The sequence below is a fragment of the Sphaeramia orbicularis genome, chromosome 5 (assembly GCF_902148855.1).
Source record: "Sphaeramia orbicularis chromosome 5, fSphaOr1.1, whole genome shotgun sequence".
NCBI lineage: Eukaryota > Metazoa > Chordata > Actinopteri > Kurtiformes > Apogonidae > Sphaeramia > Sphaeramia orbicularis.
The window spans coordinates 28,058,089-28,079,367 of record NC_043961.1 but is presented as its reverse complement, the minus strand read 5'-3'; the positions used below and the strand labels follow the sequence as shown (position 1 = coordinate 28,079,367).

The 21,279-nt window shown below is 37.7% G+C and overlaps 1 protein-coding gene across 3 annotated transcripts in view; it reads left to right on the top strand.

The window, feature by feature from the left end:
* The window catches only part of LOC115420135 (RNA-binding motif, single-stranded-interacting protein 2-like), a 40,491-nt gene extending 21,918 nt beyond the window's left edge, over window positions 1-18,573 (top strand). For 2 of the 3 annotated variants that reach the window (XM_030135373.1, XM_030135371.1), the window contains exons 3-14: window positions 4,097-4,155; window positions 4,250-4,341; window positions 7,187-7,344; window positions 7,484-7,563; window positions 7,691-7,800; window positions 7,970-8,013; window positions 8,213-8,309; window positions 10,194-10,244; window positions 10,579-10,689; window positions 10,798-10,878; window positions 13,479-13,566; window positions 14,851-18,573. In XM_030135373.1, coding sequence (XP_029991233.1) covers window positions 4,097-4,155; window positions 4,250-4,341; window positions 7,187-7,344; window positions 7,484-7,563; window positions 7,691-7,800; window positions 7,970-8,013; window positions 8,213-8,309; window positions 10,194-10,244; window positions 10,579-10,689; window positions 10,798-10,878; window positions 13,479-13,559 — 964 coding nt within the window. In that variant the 3' untranslated portion in view covers window positions 13,560-13,566; window positions 14,851-18,573. The remainder of the gene's footprint in view (window positions 1-4,096; window positions 4,156-4,249; window positions 4,342-7,186; window positions 7,345-7,483; window positions 7,564-7,690; window positions 7,801-7,969; window positions 8,014-8,212; window positions 8,310-10,193; window positions 10,245-10,578; window positions 10,690-10,797; window positions 10,879-13,478; window positions 13,567-14,850) is intronic. The other variant, XM_030135372.1, reaches the window with a different exon arrangement.
* Window positions 18,574-21,279: the final 2,706 nt, after the last annotated feature.

Genomic DNA, 21,279 nt, shown 5'->3' with positions numbered 1-21,279 from the left:
AAAGTCAAACCGATCAATAATTGCTTATGTGGCTTTAGTTGTTATTAAGAAGGCAGCAGTGTAAAATCAAAGGTTGTGAATTATTGTTATTTTAGCCTTATAGTGTTTTTATTCAGTCTTAGGATGTTTATGGCTTTATTATGTTCCATTAAACCATGTTACTGTGTGTTTTAAATTAATCCGGTGAAATATTCTGGCATATACTAATCCTAAATTGGGCTCATGCCAACATTTGTTGTTTTTAAAGATTAACTCAGGTTGCTTCAGTACAACGCTAAATGAAACCTTGAACCACGAAGGAATGTTGCCTCTAATCTGAACAATGTAAGTTGTTAAAAATAAATCAGTGAGGGTACATAATTTAATGACATGATATAGTAAGCATAACCAAACTTCTTTACTCTGGGGCCTAATGAGTGAAAATGGAACCATTAGAGTTGCTTTAACCAGTTGAAGCTAATATATGAAATAGCTTAAAGCAGCGTATGACTTTCGTCACCAATTTTTCACCAAATCTGTAACACCCACGTCATAGCCAAGCCGTAAGTCTTTCCATGATTACTCACCTGAATCTCTTCCCTCACGGTGAACAATTTTGAAGTGTACTCCATCGTAAACAATCTATTCGTTTATAAACAGAGCCGGTAGGTCAGTCGGATATTTTCGGAAATTTGTCACGACATGCATTGTGGAAAGTGGAGCTCCACGCAGCTGCAGTAGGAAGAGGCAATAAAGCTGTTTCCATGTTTGTTGCCGCTGCAGCCATAATGCTGCTTCCCGTATATGATGGAGTACACTTCGAAATTGTTCACCGTGAGTGAAGAGATTCAGGTGAGAAATTATGGAAAGATTTATGGATTTGTGATACTAAGGCTATGACTCAGGTTTTACAGATTTGATGAAAAATTGGCGATGAAGTCATACGCAGCTTTAAGATGAACTACTGTTGAAATATTTCATCCATCTATTCAGTAAATTTGTTTTGTTTTATGTGCAGCCCCTCTGATCCTTTTAGAGTATGTACAACAGTTAACACCGACAGCACCAATCTTTGTTTATGTCAAGCACAAGAAATCTTAGAATAGGATTTACTGACTTAAGGTTAAATAATATGTTAAAGGAGTGATATATAGCTTTTTTAAATGGAATTATGCATTTTAAAACATTTCCCTGTGGTCTACATAAACTGTAAATGCTATGCTTGGGTCTGAATTCTTCATTAATTAAACTCTACAGGTCCAACCCTATTTCTGAGTAATGACACCAGAAAGGTCGTTTTGAGCGCTGGCCCTTTAAATGCACATGAACCACCTCAGGCCCCACCCCCTCCAGGTTGTTGACCATGCTGCTCTGTCCCATTCAGACACTTGTGTTCCTTAATACAACCAACAATTGAACATTTTTGGTAATCGGCTCAGGGTTTGGACATATTTTCAGCATGGACTACAACTGCTGCTGCTGACAAGCAATTATGGTGTACACAGAGAAATGTTCGTCAGAAATCTTGACCTTATACAGGATGGGGAAGCAAAATTTACAATGAACATTTAGTTGTTTTTTCTCAGCAGGCACTATGTTAATTGTTTTGAAACCAAACATATATTGATGTCATAATCATACCTAACACTATTATCCATACCTTTTCAGAAACTTTTGTCCATATGAGTAATCAGGAAAGGAAACGTCAAAGAGTGTGTGATTTCCTGAATGCACTCGTCACACCAAAGGAGATTTAAAAAATAGTTGGAGTGTCCATAAAGACTGTTTATAATGTAAAGAAGAGAATGACTTTGAGCAAAACTATTAGGAGAAAGTCTGGAAGATACTATTAAAGAAGAATGGGAGAAGTTGTCACCCGAATATTGGAGGAACACTTGCGCAAGTTTCAGGAAGTGTGTGAAGGCAGTTATTGAGAAAGAAGGAGGACACATAGAATAAAAACATTTTCTATTATGTAAATTTTCTTGTGGCAAATAAATTCTCATGACTTTCAATAAACTAATTGATCATACACTGTCTTTCAATCCCTGCCTCAAAATATTGTAAATTTTGCTTCCCCACCCTGTATGTGCAAATGTCGTGACGTCACTAGTTATAGACATAACAAATTAAGCAGGAATTAAAATGGGTTGTAGAAATCCACTTGACTTTTGACAAAATGAATATAAAGATAGCTTTGCAGCACCTGGAGGGTTCAAATTCAAACTTTATGAACTATTAGGCTCCAAATACACAAATAAATGTACCAAAGACTAATAAAAGTGGGTTTAGCAAAATATGACCCCTTTAAATAATATTGCTCTTGTACAGACAGGTGACAAAGTGAAACCCTGATGGGAGTGGTCTCTTCCTGGATCACAGTGCTCCTATCAGTATCACACTACAGTTACTTGTTGGTTTGATGAAAATGATGCGAATTGTATCCTATGACCTTTATCATTTGACCTTCACAGGCCAAACGCTGATGGGAGTTTTGTTGGACAGGCACTGTATCTTAGGCAGCTCTTCCCTCTGTTATCGAAACAAAAATGAGGGAATATGTTATAGGAAAAATGGCATTTATCCCGTGATAAAGAGTTCCCAAATTTGGTGGTCCAATGCTACTCTGAGACATGATGCTGCTTTTTCCTATAATTTGTCATTTATCTGGGGGTACACATAATAACTGCTTTACAGCGGTTCGATTATAATGGGAGGTTATAAACATATTCTGTGGGTGATTAATTATACATGTTGATAATGAGGAAGTGTTTTATTATTTATCAACTTGTCACGTCAGTAATCCATTATGTCTATTATTAAAATTCACAAACATCAAGATCAGCGCTGCATGTGTGTTTTAGCAACCTAAAAAAAAAGCTGAATTTTTATGTCACTTCCAACTTGTTAATACAATTATTGGCTCATTATATTACTTTTAACAAAGCTTAAATGTAGATATAAACCTTGTTCGCATGAAAATCAACAGCTATTTTACAAATGACATGTGAAATATACATACATGCTTGAAACCTAAGAAAAGATATGGCAACCAGAATTTAGTATTAAATATTTAAGACTGGTGTCAGTAACAAAACAGGTCTGTGCTGTGAGTGTGTAGTCAGATGTGAGTCATCTGGGCAAATGTCCACTGGAACGAGGCAGGAGTGTAGGACCCAGCAGTGCTCTGCAATGCGAGGGTGGAAAAACAGAAAGGGGGAGAGGGACGTAGTGGGAAGGAAGGCAAACCGGAGGGGTGAAGCATCAGGTTACAGTGTACATTCCGCCCAGACGCCATGTCGCCCAAACAGAGGAACACCAGCCTCCCTCATTGGCTAAATTCACCAGACAAGGGCAGGCCTTTTATACTGCAGAGCTAATGCACTGTCATATAACATTGCACTGTCTTACATAACATGAACTGCTTTAAAGAGGATTTTATCCAACTAAATGTAATGATTCTTCATTAATGCATTCATTCATTCTTCTATTTATCATGTCTCTGATTGGCCATGGTCATATTTTTCCACTGATGACTCTGGGCCAAAAAAAGAAGTCAAGACACTTTGCTTATGTTTCATGCGGTTTGTGACATTTCATGTGCAAGGATGACGCAAACAGCATGTTCTCTGCAAAGTTATTATTTTTGTTAGTCAGACACTGCTGGTGACAACACTATAAAGCTTCATTTGAGCCAAAAATACTCAAGAGCAGATCTGTATTTAGCAGAGAGGTATGTGTTTTTGTGCTATTATGAATGTGTGTCTGTAGTAAAGACGGGCCTGGAACAAATTGTTTTTGGCCCTGGGGTGCTGTCTCCTGTCTGTCGAAAACAACACCAGGGAACAAAGTTACTGTACAGCAGCCTCCACCAGCAGACAAAGCCAGAAGGGTGGAGACAGACAAAGTTTTCTGTGACACTTAACATTGCATAAAAAACACACACACAGTTAATTGCACAAACGAGTATGTAAGTCATGTTTACACATGTAGTCATGCAGCCCGAGGAAGTGTGGCAGGATTGGTATGCATGTGGTAGGAGCAGATTTCTGTGAAGCCCCAGAGACGTCTTATCTGTCATTGATCCAGTTTTCTGTATTTATGTCTTTCTTCGAAGGTATGGCAAAATTGTGTCAACCAAGGCCATCTTAGACAAAACCACCAACAAATGTAAAGGTGAGTGGTTTAATCCATTGTTATTAAATGAACAGGAGTCAAGATGGATTGTTTTATTAAAGATTTGTTCATTCATTTATGTGTATATTTTCAGGATACGGCTTTGTTGACTTTGATAGTCCAGCAGCAGCACAGAAAGCTGTTACAGCTCTGAAGTCCAGTGGGGTCCAGGCTCAGATGGCCAAAGTAAGACTTAACCGACTCCCCATCAGCTTCTTGTGCTGTACAAATCCTTTTCCCACAAAAATTGCCAATTCCCTGTCCCTTTTGACTCATCCTCTTTTGTCTGGCTTTTCTCCAAAGTGTATTGATTTCAAAAGCCTCTGCTAAACTTTGACCACCCAAAGTCAGTCCCTCTCTATGCATACTTGTCCTCTCTGTCATGGTAAAGGTAAACTGTCACATGACTGGTAGAAATGTCCTGTTGGCAAGAGTGCAAGATAAACTTCATAGGGAGACGTGTGCACTTCTATCCTTCATTGGGTGAATCCATGCCTGGTGTAGATGAACATGTTATGAGCGGGAATGTGGCTTTTTGAAGCACTGTTTTTGTCGTTTTGTTTCATTGCTCATTTTGCCACCCCTTACGTCATCATCGTTCTTATTACCTTCACTCTCCTGTGCCCTCACACCCTCATTTCTCTGCTTGTGTACATCTCTAACCTGCTGCTGTTGTAGCGCTTGTACTGAGCTCTTTGTCCAAGTGTCTGCAGTCAAAGCAACTCTTGTCGGCCCATTAAGCTGATCCCTCTGGCTCTCAGGCTCCCCATTGAGGGAACCAAGGGGAGGGTGCCACTACACCCACTGTCAATGGGACAGGCACAATGGGCTGGCATTGTCCATCGTCTGGGCCCAGGCCTGGGGCTGACACCAGCACTTAATACACTCCACCCCAGTGTCTGTGGCCCTCCCCCTGTCCTGCACCCAAACAGACCAACTGCAATGTAACACCAGGGTCTCCCTCAGCCTAACCCTGCAAAACTGTAACAGATCCATGCTGCCAGCTGACCTGAACCAGTCCAGTGCAACTAAACTCTGAGTCTAAGCTCCTTCTCTGTAAGAGTGCCACACAATTCTGTGTATCTCAATACCCACAAGTGCAACTGGATACCACAACTTGACTCATCCACCCAACATGTGCTCCATCAGAGGTGTTGATAACTGCTATAAAAACCTAAATATACACAGATGGCACAGAGTCACTGGGTCACTTCAGGTCAGAAAATAACTGGATAAAGCCTAAATTCAGCTCCATCACACTCTGCAGTGCAGTTTCACTTGTTTGCACCTTCACCATGGCTGCAATCAAGTGTTATTCACAAACAAAAATGAGCCACACCTTGTGCTCACGGTCCTCAGAGTATGTACGGTCCCTGAACGGGCCACCCCAGTCTCCCGGCTGCAGGCCCAGAGGAGCCGCATGCGTAGGGGCACGGGAACAATGGCAGAGTTAAAAATAGAAAGCTTTTTTTCTGAACACCTCCCTTTTCAAACTCAGACGTCAGCTCACATGCACGGCACACAAGCAGGAAAATCCACCAAATACACAGAGACACACCTCAACAGACATGGCTCACCTAAGCTCCGACACAAAAAATGCATTGTGACACCTCAGCAAATCCCATTCATATGTCCCTGGGCCGGGTCCAACAGGGTTTTCATCTACAACAGGATGAATATTTGTTGGGAAATTGGATGTTTTTGTCTGAGTCGGTGGGTGAATAAAATAAAAGAAGAAAGGACTTTTGTTTTGGCTTTCATCTTAGAGCTTTGAGCTTCAGCTGTTTTATCTGGCCTCTGACCTCCTGCAGTGTTACATAATGGTCATATTGCTGTATTACCGCACCCAGAGTGACGACAATCAGAGAAAATGGGTTATCTTCTCGCCAGGTGGCTGACTGCAGAGAACAGAGGCCAATCACACACATAGTTGTTGACACACTTGATCATAAATACCCTCTCACTGTGCCACAACTGTCTACTTGGTTAAATTAATTTGTCAGCCTATATAGGTATCTGACTGTCCTTTCTATTTGATTCAGGGGTCAGGCCAAATGTTACTTCAATTAATCAACACTTGAACATTTCTGAGAGTTTGTATCATGCACCAAAACAGTATTTATAGTTTTTCAGTCCTGTGTGATGAGCATCTTAAGGAAAAATACAAAATGGAAAATAAGAGATGAAAAGCTATTTTTTGATGAAAGAGATGAAGCAGCTCATCAGCAGACACTCATCTCTTCATTTTTTTTGCTCTTTTCTGTCATCCTTCTCTTTCATTACCCAAATTACTCAGACTCCCACCATTTCCTATCCTGTCAGTTTCCTCCTTCTGTACAAAATATCAGCACTTTTAAGCAACTCTTTTCTCCCACCCTCCCTCTGCTCTTTCCTTTTCCCTCTCTGTCTGTACTCCCTTCCCCTCTCTTTAGTCCAACCTCTTTTCTCCTGGTTGCCAGGCTCCTGTTGCTCTGTGAACTCTTTAACTTCATGCCTGGCTTCCTGTCTGCTTCTGCAGTCACACAAGGTTTCACTTTGTGAAATTATGTTGTTGAATGTCTTCTTTTCTGAATTTATTTGCATCCATCGACACCTTTTAATTAGGCAGCACTCTTTCAAAATGTGTGAAAATGTGCAAAATTTTGTGTCCGTGGATTTTAAAAACAGGAAGCATTAGTCATGCAAATGACGATACCGTACATAGCATGACGTGACAAATTCCATAGGGTTTTGGTTTATTAGTCAAGGTCTGCTTTAAAACACAGAATCTGTATTGAGCCTTTGATTTAATGTGATGAATACATTAATTTGCCATGACTGATGACAGGTGTTGGTAGAAAGACTGCTGCCTACACAGAAATTTCTGCTGTGGGAAAAAGAAAGTGACAAAAAATTTCCATTTGCAAATGCAAATGCAGCACAAAGTATTATTGAAAATGCTGTGCTAAAAATAACAAAAAAGTTAAAACTATCACAACACTTGCCCTAAAACTTTTCTTGTGTCAGATGATTTTCTGTATTTCATGTGCAGCAACAAGAGCAGGACCCCACCAACTTGTACATCTCCAACCTGCCAGTTTCTATGGATGAGCAAGAGCTGGAGAGCATGCTCAAGTCCTTTGGCCAGGTCATTTCCACACGCATCCTCCGAGATGCCAACGGGACCAGCCGTGGTGTGGGATTTGCCAGGTCAGACTACTGCACCCTGATAACAATATGCCACTACATGGTGGTCTAGTTCTGCTTTTACAATCCCAATTTACACAGCACCTCACGTGAAGGATTACATTTGACTCAGTATTGAAATGTTCTATTATTATTATTTCAGAATGGAGTCCACAGAGAAGTGTGAGGCTATAATTCAGCATTTCAATGGGAAATTCATCAAGACTCCACCAGGAGTGCCTGGTGCGTGGAATGTTTGTTTTGTATTATAGAAACCTGATATTGTTGTTGGTGGTGCCAGAGCTCAGTGTTTTTGTTCCCCACTGTGATCACTGAATTCACTCTCTTGTTTGATCTATTGCTTTCATAGTGCCCACAGAGCCCTTATTGTGTAAGTTTGCAGACGGAGGTCAGAAGAAGAGGCAGAACCAGGGGAAGTACCTTCAGAATGGAAGGCCATGGGCCAGAGACGCAGAGACAGTAAGATGGACACTTTTAACTGAAATGAAAGTAAAGCTATATTTCTTATAGGAGCTCAAAGTTAGTCCATTTTGGGCCTTTTCCTTCTGTTTGTTCAGTGTTTTAGTACAGGCTGCCCTGGTGTTTGCATTACCTAACTGGTTTTGAATTCTACGTATTGTTTTCCCAGGGAGGAATGACGCTTGCGTATGACCCCACAGCCTTACAAAATGGGTGAGTGGTATGCGTGGACTGACTAAAAACAATCCCAGCCCTACAGGAAAATAAGATCAGTATTAAATCTGCACTGCCCTCTGCTGGGCATCGTAGGAACACTGAAATGTTGTTTATGCAGTTCTCAACATACTGGACATTGTGGACATGGTGTTGCTGTCTTCATGTTTTCTTGACACTTTACTCTTCTTCTTCTCAGCAGCTTCTACTCCTCACCCTACAGTTTGGGTCCAAACCGAATGATCGCCCAGACTTCTATCTCACCCTACATGCATTCTCCTGTCTCATCCTACCAGGTGGGATATTGGATTCTATTTATAAATGAATATATTTGATCAAGATTGATTATTTAAGACCTATTCATCTTAGGAAATTCATTCCAGATCTCTGCTCTTGTTGCCACTAGCCCTCAGAGTTCTCATTATGAGAGTTTCCAGACAAACAGGCAGGATCTCATCCAGCAGCAGGGTTACATACTTAAATCCGGTGCCAGTATGGCTCGGAAATGTACAAGTATGAGGCAATGGAGGACACTTCACAGTGAATTTAAATGTACCTCACAAACAGAATTTCGGTACTTGAGTGGCTGAAAAGGTTGTTGGACTGTTTTTTTGTTTTTTGTACTTATTTTCCTTGTTCAAATACATAGGTCTACATCTTTCTTTATTTTCTCATTTTTTCAATACTGCATTTTTAATAATTAGATGCTAAAATTTTAACAATATCCCACATATTTCTACAGTATTTGATATATAAGACTGATCTGATCTCTGGTCAATTTCAAGATATTTTACTGCAGCATGTTTTAAAAATTACATTAATATCACACCTAATATGCAAACATTTACCATTCTACCCAGAACTAGCCAAAAGTACAGAGAACATTAACACATTCAAAATCATATACTATCTAATAGATAGAAAGATGTGTACTGTCATTCAAGTACTTTAGCGTGAATAAACAGTCGTGTGTGTCTTTTCATACACACTGTTGAGGGTGTAAACATCACTTCTTAGAGCCTCCTTGCCGTTTAGAGCTTAACATGCTAGCCTCTAATCTACCACTCTCTGAAATATGTACAACAGCACATACCAGGAAGATAACTCTCTTTGCAAGCTGCATACATACATTGAAATGTGGGACCTGTTTTTAATATAAGTAAGAAAATAATGAAAACTCAACAGATAGCATTAGAAAATTAGACTCAGAACATGGTTTCATCAGTGGTGTTAAAAGCAAAACAAGTAATGTAAAGATTCAATAACACAACTGAAACCAAATACAGTATAAATAAGTTCAACTCGGTAGAACTAGAGCAATTATTTGTCAAATGTGGTGAAATTAAATCATCGAATTGCCATGGCGATACAAATGATTCAATCTTAAACTTTTTTCCTTGCATACTGTTCCAGTGCAGGTGTATAGTGAGACAATGAGTTGCTAGAAGTTAAATTTTCCAAGATTGGTGAAAACAGGTGGTATGTCTAAGATAATAAAATCATTTGAGCAGGTTTTATGGGTGCGCATATTAAAAGATAGCAATGCATATATGAATTAAAAAGACCAGTAAGTGCTTTATAACTGAATAAGACCCAATGCCTTAAAGAGACAGAGCCATCAGACTTTGGCATATAATTAACAATGGTTACTACTGTCATTATCACCAATAATCAATCTTAAAGCACAGTGATAAACAGAATTTACATCTTGCGGGCATCTTCATCACAAAATAATCTTGAAATTACTGGAAGAGGAGCAGCCGAGGACCAAATCTAGACTTTCTTACATGTATTTACATTTCCTGTTTCTCTCTATTTCCATCTGTATATTAAAGCAGAGATATCAAGAATAAATCTCTTCTGGATAAGACTAATCTGAACAGTTTCAGGGGACAACATCATTAGCATCTAGAGTATAAGTTTTTTTAGTTGTTGTTTTATTGAATATTAGTATGAATAGGGTTATTTTGATGTTGTCATTGATGCATTGCATATACCAGTTGGTTTTATACTAATAAAATCAGACTGTTTATTTTGTTGGTGTGGGTTTTCAGATTCAGCTGATGCCTTCGGGTTTTGCTTCCTCTTGAGTCCTCTGTTGAGTTCCATAGTAACGGCTCTGAGAGCAGTATGATATTAAAAGATGAAATTAGTATACTGATGTGTTTTTGGATCTTCAGGTACACAGCCCGTCCTGGATGCACCATCAGTCATACCTCATGCAGCCAGCTGTGAGTCCTCCCCACCACACACACACACACACACACACACATTCCCTATTTATAGTCGATCAGCTGTGTCACACATTAGAAAGCTTTTTGATAGCCAAAAAGCAGCATGCAACCAATAGTTATTTGACTCAAAGTGAACTCCACTTTCTCAAATTACACTGAGTGGTGGTTTTAAGACATGTTCTGGCCAGATGCTGAGACTGTGTAAATGCATCTGTCTCTCCAAATGCATACGTAAACAGTGCCGTCCTCAAATGGCAACCATTTAATGGATTTCAGTGTAAAAGCAACTCCAATACTGAACAAATGTGTGTGTGTTTCTGTGCATCCACAGGGTACAGTTCTTACCCCCACAATGGAACATGCCATGTCCATCCAGCCCACCTCAATGATGGGACCTCTCACTCAGCAGCTAAGCCACCTGTCCCTGGGCAGCACAGGCACAGTCAGTATCAGTCACGTGCAATGTATATCTTTTTCCCCAGATGGAGATGGGTCCCTAAGCATCTATAATTATGTAAGATTTCTGTTTCCCTTCTTGCTGTCCCTGCAGTATATTCCGGCCAACACAACTATGCAGGGGACCTACATCCCCCAGTACACCACAGTGCCTCCTTCCAGTGTCCCAGTCGAGGTATGAACGCCTCAACCTAAGTAATTTACATTTTGACTTTCACACACAGTGAATGCTAATACAGGACTCTATTTATTAAACATTAATGCATCTGTGTGCACGAAAATCAATGCTGTTTTAAGGTCACATTCAATCACATTTTAAGGAGCGGTGGTGTTAAAGGACCTATATGTTGTTTTTCTACTTTAAAATATTAAAAGAAGACCTGAAATTATCATTAGAGTTGTACTGGACGGATTGAGGGATTTATGTGACCACTAAACGGAGTAGTGAGTCACTGGTCTGGAAAACTAACATCACAGGGCCTTTGACCCAAGTGTCAGAAAGTGATGAGATGGAATGAGAACCACTAAGAAACAACATTAAGAGTCAAAGAAAGTGACAAAGTGGTAAAAGCTACAAGCAATCTTGTTGTTTTCACCACTGGACACACAGCTCTAAATGCAAAGAATGGAGTTTGATGATGAAAGCGTTACTTCTACACGGGATTTATGAAGATAAAAAGTTATTAAGTGAAGTTATTATGTTTGCTAAGTTTGACTTGACAATTCCAAACTAGAGATGTTACAATTACAGACTTTGATGCTACGATTATTGTCAAGAGAAATAATTGCGGTTTCATGATTACTACGATTTTTGTGCACAAATTCATTTCACAACAGTATTTATTAGGGCTGTCACTTTTTATTCTTCTTCAAACTTCAAACATTCATTCGAGCATGAGGTGAAAAGTTTGAATTCGAACTGTAATTACCTGTTCGAATGTTGGCTGTAGTCTCTAGAGGTGCATCAGACTATTTTATGCAGTTTGTCTTGTGATCAAACAGAGAGTGTTTACTGCATCAATTCATAAGTTAACCCTCCTGAAGCTTGTATGACAGCTCGTATGAGAAGAATGGCCTTACTCTACCAAAACTATGCAGCCAGATTGTTGTAAATGGGTTGCGCAATGGTAGCCTGAAGCTGCGTAGATGACGGTAGTGATGACGGTAGTGATGACGGTAGCGATGATAGTAGATGACGGTCAGCTTGTTCCTTCTCTGCCATTTTCACTCGTGGAATGTTGAATACAGTGTTTGTGTAACGTTGCTTTCATTACGTGCGGGAAGCACATATTGTTGTGTCTTTGGTTCCACTCTTAATCTAGGCAGTTTTGGCAGCCTTGATGAATAATTAACCTTGACATTTAGAATCAAGATTAATCGTAATACCATGACATCATTACAACCCTATTCCTAACAGATCTTTAGTCCAGATATTCACAGCACAAACCGTGTAGAAAACAGAGATGATTTGTGGTTTTGAATTTATTGTGGCTGTTTTCTGTCTAAAAATTGAGCTAAGCTAAGAGAGCTGTAATGTAAACTATTGGCTAATGCAGCACATGAAGATAATAAGTTTGTCTGAAGAAGAAAAACTTGATGATACCATAATAAGGTTATCTGTAAACAGTGCGCTTTACACTTTATTCAGTGAGTAACACAGTGATACAGAATGGATACATAACGTTGATTTTTTGGTGGTTTTGTTAGTTCAAAGTGTCTTCTGGTATGTGACCTTCTCCTTTGGAAAATTCATACTAAATAGAACCCCTTTAAGGAATTTAAAGTTAGATTGAATGTTTTTGAATGTGTACTGTCAAACGCTCTGATTTAAGAAAATTGTCTTTGTGTGCATGTATAATGTTTTATGTCAGATAGAAAATATCACCACTCTGACAATGTGTGCTCAATAAAGGCTCTATTAAATGAGTTGGTGTAAAAACAGCTAGTTTTGTCCAATATTTGCTTGTACAAGATCAGATATAAAATGCAACAAGAAGGAGTCATGGTATTCCTAGAATTTTTGGATTGATGGATGTTAGTAATGTTTGTTTTTTCAATTATAAATTTCCTTTATTGCATTTTTTTTTTTGCTGTTGCTAAATTCACAGTCCACCCTAAAGTAAACCTCAGATTCATTTGCTTATATTTTCTGGGGTGCTGTTAATCCTACAGCGTGCACTAGTCTGTTTGACATTTCTCTTAATTCTTGTGCTCACATAGTTAAGTCAATACAGAATAAATTGAATAAAGGTGCATAAAATGTTCCCAACATGTGGAGGCAGAGGCATTAGGCAGCTGCCTGTGCTGCAGCTGATCGCCGCTGAGTGCTCTGCAGGAGGGCGTCTCAGTCTGTGGGGAGTCGAGTCATCTGGTCGAGCTCAGTGGTGGTGGGAGCCGACGGGATCAGCAATAAAGTAACTGAGAAAAAAAGGCAGTGTTATGAACATGAGCAAATACTGTAGTACAGCAGGACTTTGGATCCGATAGATGGATTTTAGTGGGTGGCAGGAGGAGAGTGTTGGATATGAAGTGTTTTTAGATTTAGGTATACAGATTTCCACTTTTAGTCTTTATTTTAGTTTCTGAATTCAAGTCCTTTCATTTGGAACTGAGCAGAGAAACACATTGAAGCAAGTTTTTTGATGATAGCAAAAAATATAGACAAGTCGATCCGTGGAATAAGACGTAACTGTGGCCCTTTTTTCAGTGTATAATTGTGTTCTTTGACAGGCTTTTATCATGTTAATATCAATAAAGTACTCTTTGCATTTCTAGGAGAATGGTGGTCAACAGCAACAGGTTGCCATGGAGACTCCTGCAGAACACACAAACTACTCTTATCAACACACCAAGTGAAGCTAAGGTAGGACAGTGTGGTGCAGCGTATACGAACTCCTATGCAAAGTAATGTATACAATAATATTAACTAGGGGTGTAATGGTGCACTCATTTGTACCGAGCCTTCAGTACGTTATGGAGGTGTACCAAACGAATACATATAGCCTGTGTGAAGAACACAAACATTTGCCTTAAGTTTCCACACAAACCTTGAAGCGGAACGCACACAGTATGAGCAGGGTGGCTGCAAGCGGAACCCATGTGCAATATTTGATATCCTGGATGGACGTCAAAGCGGTCCATGCACCGTACACCATACCCAAGCTGAACATGAACCAGCATGGCAGCTCAGAGCAGAGTCCCAGGTACAAAGCCAGAGTTGGAAGATCCTCCGTCTTCTCTGAGGTCTCTGATTTGGGAACATTTCGGATTCACTGTCAGTTTTGTCAATGGAGAGAGACAAGTCAACAAAACAAGAGCAGTGTGCCGGCATTGTTTCATGAGGATTGGTTATTTTTAAAGGTTTTTTTAATGAAATTGGTCTCCTTCGCTATACCAAAAATGTATCGAAAATGTATCGAACCGAAGACCCCTGTACCGAAAACGTACCAAACCAACATTTGTCTGCACTGTTACACCCCTAATATTAACGCTATGGTATAATATGACAATTGTTGAAGGTTTTACAAATGGGTTAAGTTGTTTTTTTCACACATGGTCTGTTTTGGTAAATAAGCAGCACAATATTCAGATTTAGATGAATTTTATAATTTTATGCTGTCTTTAAATCATGATTCATGTGTTTTTGTTCTAGCATAAACAGTATGAAAAATACAAACCCATAATAGACTATTTGGAGTTTTTTTAAATATAGATTTTTCCTGTTATAATGAGAGATGTTTTATAAAAACCCATAGACACAGGGTTATATTGTTGATGCCATATAAATACAGTTTTACAAGATATTTTCCACATTTTTATTTGTGTGATCTGAAGCCTTCCATATTTGCTCAATGTAAAACCGTAGCAGACTCTTTAAACTCTCAAAGAAATGTTATCATTGATCAATAAATTGTTGAAATTAAAAATACGTTTTAGACATAATTTTAGTAATAGTTATTATAAGACCTCATCACCAGAAAGTGTTAATAACGCAGTCATCGAAGTGTTGCTCTGAAAATTAAAGCTGAAAATAAAAATGCTTTTTTTCAGTCTATAGCAGAATGACAGCTGTGAACAGCTGTGAACAGCTGTGAACAGCGTGAACGTGCAGTTCCAGTGTGTGAGTGTTGCGTTGTGTGTTTTTCAGCTCCCAGCAGGGTGAGGCTGAGGGCACGCGATGAATCTAACCAAACAGGATTCAGGTGGAAGAGATCCGTGCTCATACCATCACCAAGCACCTGGACTTGAACATGGATGAAAAAGGAACATGTGTGCGTGTGTTTGTTTGTTTTGTGTGTATGTGTGTGTGTACGTGTGTGTGTGTCTGTACTTCTTTTTTTTTTTTTCTTTTTTTTTTTTTTTTAAGAAAAAGGACAACACTTACTTTATCAGACTTTCCTGCTCACATCCTCAAGAGTTGATCAACCAAAGGTGGGAATCTTCTTCAGAGACGCTATTTTGATAACTGAGTAAAGGAACATGACAAGAAGTTACAAAAACAAAGAAAAAAATGTAAGAAAGGAGGAAAAGACACAGAGCATTATTTTTGTGTGCATAATATAACAAATTCTTATTTTTAAAAGAGCATTCTGGATGTTTCAGAGTGATTCAAGAAAGAGTTGAAACACAATGTGTCTTTTATTTTTTGTAAAATATGCAAACTTTTATTTTTATTTTCTGATGTCTGTTGTTTGACATTCTATTTGCAGCAGCGTGGCAACAATTTGTACAGATTTAAAACTTAAAAAACTCTTTTGCTGGTCTGACGTGTTGAACCGCGGGAGGCAAACCGTTTAAAGCTACTTCTTCCTGTTAACTGCTGCAGAGATTTCTATTCACGCACAGATTATGACATTGACTGTTTATAGTTTAGTCACATTAAGTTTATAAACTTTAAACCATGCATTCATAAGTGAACACAAGACAATCAATTGTTTCTATTTATATTTGAATTATAGTTCTATTTTTTAGATTTTTTTTTTTTTAGAGATCATTGAAACACATTTATAGAAAAGATGTTATTTAATACTTTAGTTTGTAAAGACATTAAAATAGACAATAAGATCTTCACCCCACACTTTAATGAGCTCTAATTCCTCTTTGGGAATTGTAAAATTATAAGAGCTTTTAGGAATTGTTCTTTAGTGTTTTGATGACTGGTTGACTCTAAGTTCAAGTCATTTATGCATCATTGAAAACAAAACTAAATCCGTAGTCATCCTGTATGTGTATTTTGTAGCCCCACAGTACACCAGTGTCCATGAGAAGTGGTTTTAAGCGGTTTTGTTGTGGCAAACCTTCAGGTATCATTAAAATCATCCTTTGCCATTTGGGATGACGTGAAAAGTAAACATGCTATAGATCTGAGCAGTTCGATTACTAAAAGATTATGTGTACAAAGAGCAATGCAGTTACTAAATTAAAATGTAGTTTAGCAAAGTGATGAGGGAAATCAAGTAGAAGACTAACAAAATCCCTGAGAATAATTTGAAAAGAGAGGGAGCTGTAAGTCTTTTTTTTTTTATCAATGCTGCTGTTGTCACCTGAATTTGATTCTCCGTCAGTGATTTTTTAGTTTTTTGTTTGTAGAGTTAAATGTCTTCTGTTGTTTTTTTTTTCTTTTGTCTGTCACTTGAAATCTTTTGAGCTAATTTGCCTTATTTTTGATGAATTTATCTTTGAAGTAGATTAGATATTAGCTGTAGAACGATAGCTTTTCCTAGTTAGTAGATGTTAGCTTTTCTATGTGTAGGGATTTGTGTTGTTTTCTCTTGACTTGTTGAATTTCCGTTCCAAACCGCGTGATAATATTGTATCGGGCCTGAAAACCTTTGAGAGTGAAGAGTGGAACCAAACACTGACTTTGTTTAGTGCTGACCCAGAAGACTCATACCCATGCTGCATCAGGGCTGCGGCCGGTGTGTGTGCGTCTGTCTGTTAGTCAGCATCATGAGTGGAAGTCGTCACCACGTACAGTACATCCAAATATGTTGAACTTTAATTTATACAAACATCAAAAACTGTAGATATGTAGATAATAGAATGCTCGTTTTACAGCGGACTGCTCACTAGACCATGGAAGTGCCATTAAAGATGATTCTTACAGCCTTTAGTGAGACAGCAAGTCTGAATGAATTTGTGTGTGATCCAAAATTCTGCAAAAACTATTTTTTAGCTAAGCCTTAATGTCTTTTCTCTGGATGAACTGCCTGGTATCTCATAGGATTGACACTAAGTTGTAAATACTACGGAAATGGCAACAGGCTCATGTCAGTCAAGTTAGCTGTAGGGTCATGAAGAGCCTTTTCTTCCTGCTCTTTAATCATTCATGTTTGCTAAAAGTGTGATAATGTCTTTCTCAAGGCTCACAGTGGGCACCGTTTGACAGTTCTGTTTCTATCTCTGTTTTGTCCTTTTTTTTTTCACGTCATTTTTGCTGTGTTTCTTGTTGTTCATTTCTGCAACCAAAGATGTTGTAGCCATCCATAGTAAAGCTCTCAGTTAAAGATAAAACAGCTCTGTGTGGTCATCTATAGCCGGAAAAAAAAAAGTTACTGGCTTCTGATTGATTCAGAAATAGAAAGACCACAATAAAGGGTGTTTACATGCACACCATAAATGACGACTGTGGAAATATTCGTAGTTTTGATAGTATTTTTGGCTAAACTATCTCACAGGTATCCCCAAAATTACACAAATCGACCTATTTCAGCTGGTTTGTAAAATAAAGTGTTTGTTTACATGTGATCGGATTCTAATGGTGTGTTAGCGTGCATGTGAGTTGACTCATGATGAACACCCAGAACAAACAGAGCACAGTTTTCACGATGGTTTCAAACATGAGTGTTTTCAGACACGAGAGCTAATCATGTAAATAGTTTATTTTTTTCCTCACACTTTCTTTTCGCACCATTTTGTTCCTTTCCAGATAACACAGTGACTTGCAGGTTTTTCAGATTCAGTGCACCATGAAGGAAAATGTCATGGATATTGTTTATATGTTCAGAGAAATGATATTCCATGTATTAGCCATCACTTTTAATACAAAAAAAGGATTTTGGAACTATGAAATGACCACTTGTTACAATGCAGTGTTTATTTATTTTATTTTTTACAAACTTTTCAGCAGAAATGATAACGTAATACAATGAAATCATGATGTTCCATAACAAATTTGTATCTTGTAATGTGTACTGATGGTTGTGGACTTAGTAAACAGTACACTGTATTTGAAAGATTAAAATCTCCTTGCACTTATCTTTAGTCCACACAAATTTGAAAAGGCTCTTGTTATCCATCCTTATGTAGATTTGATGGCTTATTTCATAGCTTCAAAATGTTTTGCTGCTAAAACAGGATTTCCAAACAGGTGCTTAGACGTAGCCCAGTTTTGTTCTTCAAAATGTCTCCTTTTATTTTAATTTGTTCACACAGATGAACTGTCACGTGTTTGTTTTTTGATAGTAGTTTCAGTAGCTGCACATCACACTATGAAAACGTAGAGAATGTTTTAATATTGCAAAGAACATGTGGAACACACCTCCCATTTCTCAGCTATGTATGAGTCAAGTCTGAGTGAATTGTTGACATTCTGAAAACCCAGTGGGCTCGTCTATTTTCCTGCTTGTGAACAGTTTTCTTATTTATACAAGAACTCATTTTGTACACTTTTGTTAAGAGGAAAGAGGTTTTGATATTTGGTTATTTTGCAAAGCCACTAGGCTACTTTTGTCTTCCTGTGCCAGACTTGCTAAATTGTCTGTAACTTGTGTTTTTTTTATGATTGAGATAAGATTTTCCTTCTTTCTTGGTTTTCTCTTTGAATTTGAATATGTCAATTTTCCGTTTTTTAATAAAAGCCTTGTTTCAATGACTGTGTTTTATTCGCTTTTACAGTAACTGTTACTTTCAGGAGTTGAGTCATTATCACCTGCTATTTCATTTTACTATAGACCACAGGTGTCACACATGCAGCCCAGGGGCCAAAACCGGCCCGCCAAAGGTTCCAATCTGGCCCGTGGGAGGAATTTGCAAAGTGCAAGTTAGTCCATCAAACTCAAAAATAATATAATGTATACATAATGACAACACCAATTTTTTTCTCTTTGATTTAGTGCAAAAAACATTAAATTATGGAAATGTTTATGTTAACAAACTATCCTTTAACAATAAAATGTGAATAACTTGAACAAAATTAAGAAATGAAGAAAAGTAAGTGCAATTTTAACAATGTTCTGCCTATTACTAAATGTTTTGTGCATATGTATAAATGATAAGTCAAGGCATAATATTGATAAAATTGTATTTATATTTCTTAACAAATTCCATTTTTTTCAGGTTATTCACATCCTTTTTGTTTGGATAGTTTGTAAACATAAATATTGGCATAATTGAATGTTATTTTTTGCACTAAAACAATTTGGAGTTGTCATTATTTATTGGTTATCATGCTATTATTTTACTGGTCTGGCCCATTTCAGATTAAATTGGGCTGAATGTGGCCCCTGAAAGAAAATGAGTTTGACACCCCTGCTATAGACGCAGCCCCCCCTCCCAAAAAATAAATAAATAAAAGAAGTGGTGCCAGGCACAACAAACCATATCAATATTATATCAGCATATCAATTGCCTCTATATATGTGCCAAGTTTGAAGTAAATTGAGACAAAATTTGTGTTTTTATAGATGTTTGAAATTTTGCCCATTATAAGTGAATGAGGGGAAAAAAAGATTGTAAAAAGATTTTAAAAATTCATTAAAAAATTTGAACTTTGTACAACTTTTCCCAAAATGTAATCACATTTATTCTGGGTCACTGGCAATCTATAAACCCAATTTGGTATGAATTCAACCAATAGTTTTGCTGCTACAGACATGTGAAATGTCACCCATTATAAGTAAATGGGGGGAAAAACAGATTTAAAATATTCATAAAAAATGTAAACTTTGACCTACTTTTCCTGAAAATATAATGACATCTATTCTGGGTCACTGGCAATCTATAAACCCAATTTGGTATGAATTCAACCAAGAGGTTTGCTGCTAGAGTGTTAAGCAAACAAACCAAAAACAATACCCCTTGCCTCCCCTTTGGGGGGGCAGGGTAATAAAAAAAAAAAAATCACCACACAGATTATGTAGAATTTAGTTAAGTTCAGATCCTTCCATTGGATAATTACAGCAGTGATAAATATGTGTCAGCTGCAACAAGTTCTTTAACCCTATGTAGTGTGTAGCTTCTGATTTCTGCTATCCTGTGCACATGGAAAACATTCCGTTTCAGAAGGATCAAATTATTGGCCTGCATTGAGCAAAGGAAACAATTAGGGAGTTGCTGAAACTACAAAAAATAACATCCGGAAAGATAAAGGATAACGGTGAACCATCATCTTCAAAGAAGGAGTATGTTCAGGAAATAATCTTAAATTATTGTGAAGATTGAAGAGCATGCAAATTATACAAAAAAAAAAAAAAAAAAAAAAAAAAAAAAAACGACACTGGAACTCACAACAGGGTAAAATAGTGACAGTAACAGCATTTCAACATTAAGAATCTATAGAGAACTCAAGGGATTGGAACTAAAACACCTGCACAACCTCAAGAAAACCAGTTAATTCAAGAAAAGACTTTGATTTGCAATAGAACTTTAGACTGTGTGTCAATGGAAAAAGATCAGAAGTTATGAAATAGTGGTTCAAGAGTATAAAATGTCATTTTCACACATGGATTGGCTATCACAGAGTCCAGACCTGAACCCCATTTAGAATCTTTGGGATGTGATAAAGAAGACTTTACACAGCGACACATCTCTCCAACCATCAGTACAAGATTTTGGCTAAAAAATAATGAAACCGTGGATGAAGATGAATGTGGAATTGTATAAGCTTATCAAAACAAATGCATAATGAAATGGACTTAAGGGTTGTCCAACTAAGTATCAGCATGTGGGACATTTTATTTATTTATTTGGCCACTCTGTGTATCTATTCCTAACAATTCATTACATTTATAACAAAGTTTTCCATTAACCCATAGAGACCCAACCAAAAGCATCTACTGATCTAAACTGTCGATCCACTAATCCTATCAATCCAGGTAAATAATTGTTGTAAAATGCAGTTTGTCGTCTTTTCATGGTCATCAGATATGACCCATTTAGATGTTCAGAGGCTCCATAGTGAACATGGAAACACTGTCAACTTCTAAAACATTAATTCACCAGTAAAACCCATGGAGTTGGATCAATGACAGTGGATGGAGACATTGGGTTTATGTCCAGTTAATGCAATATCTTACTGAAAAAGTAACCTTTTCTTCATATTTTTCTGTTTTGATACAATAACCTTTGACTTTACTCTGAGCTTTTATGGACGTCTTCATGATCAGTAAATAAACCACAGGGAAATAGATTATTTTCACTGGAAAAAATGCAAAATTCAGAGGATAATATTGTAATAAATGGTGATAAATCACTTAGGAAAGGTTAAATAGAGAGAAAAATCCATTTTGGAACTGCCACAAAAGTCACACTGGGTCCTTATGGGTTAAAAGACAGAGAAGCAGCTGACAGTGAGACC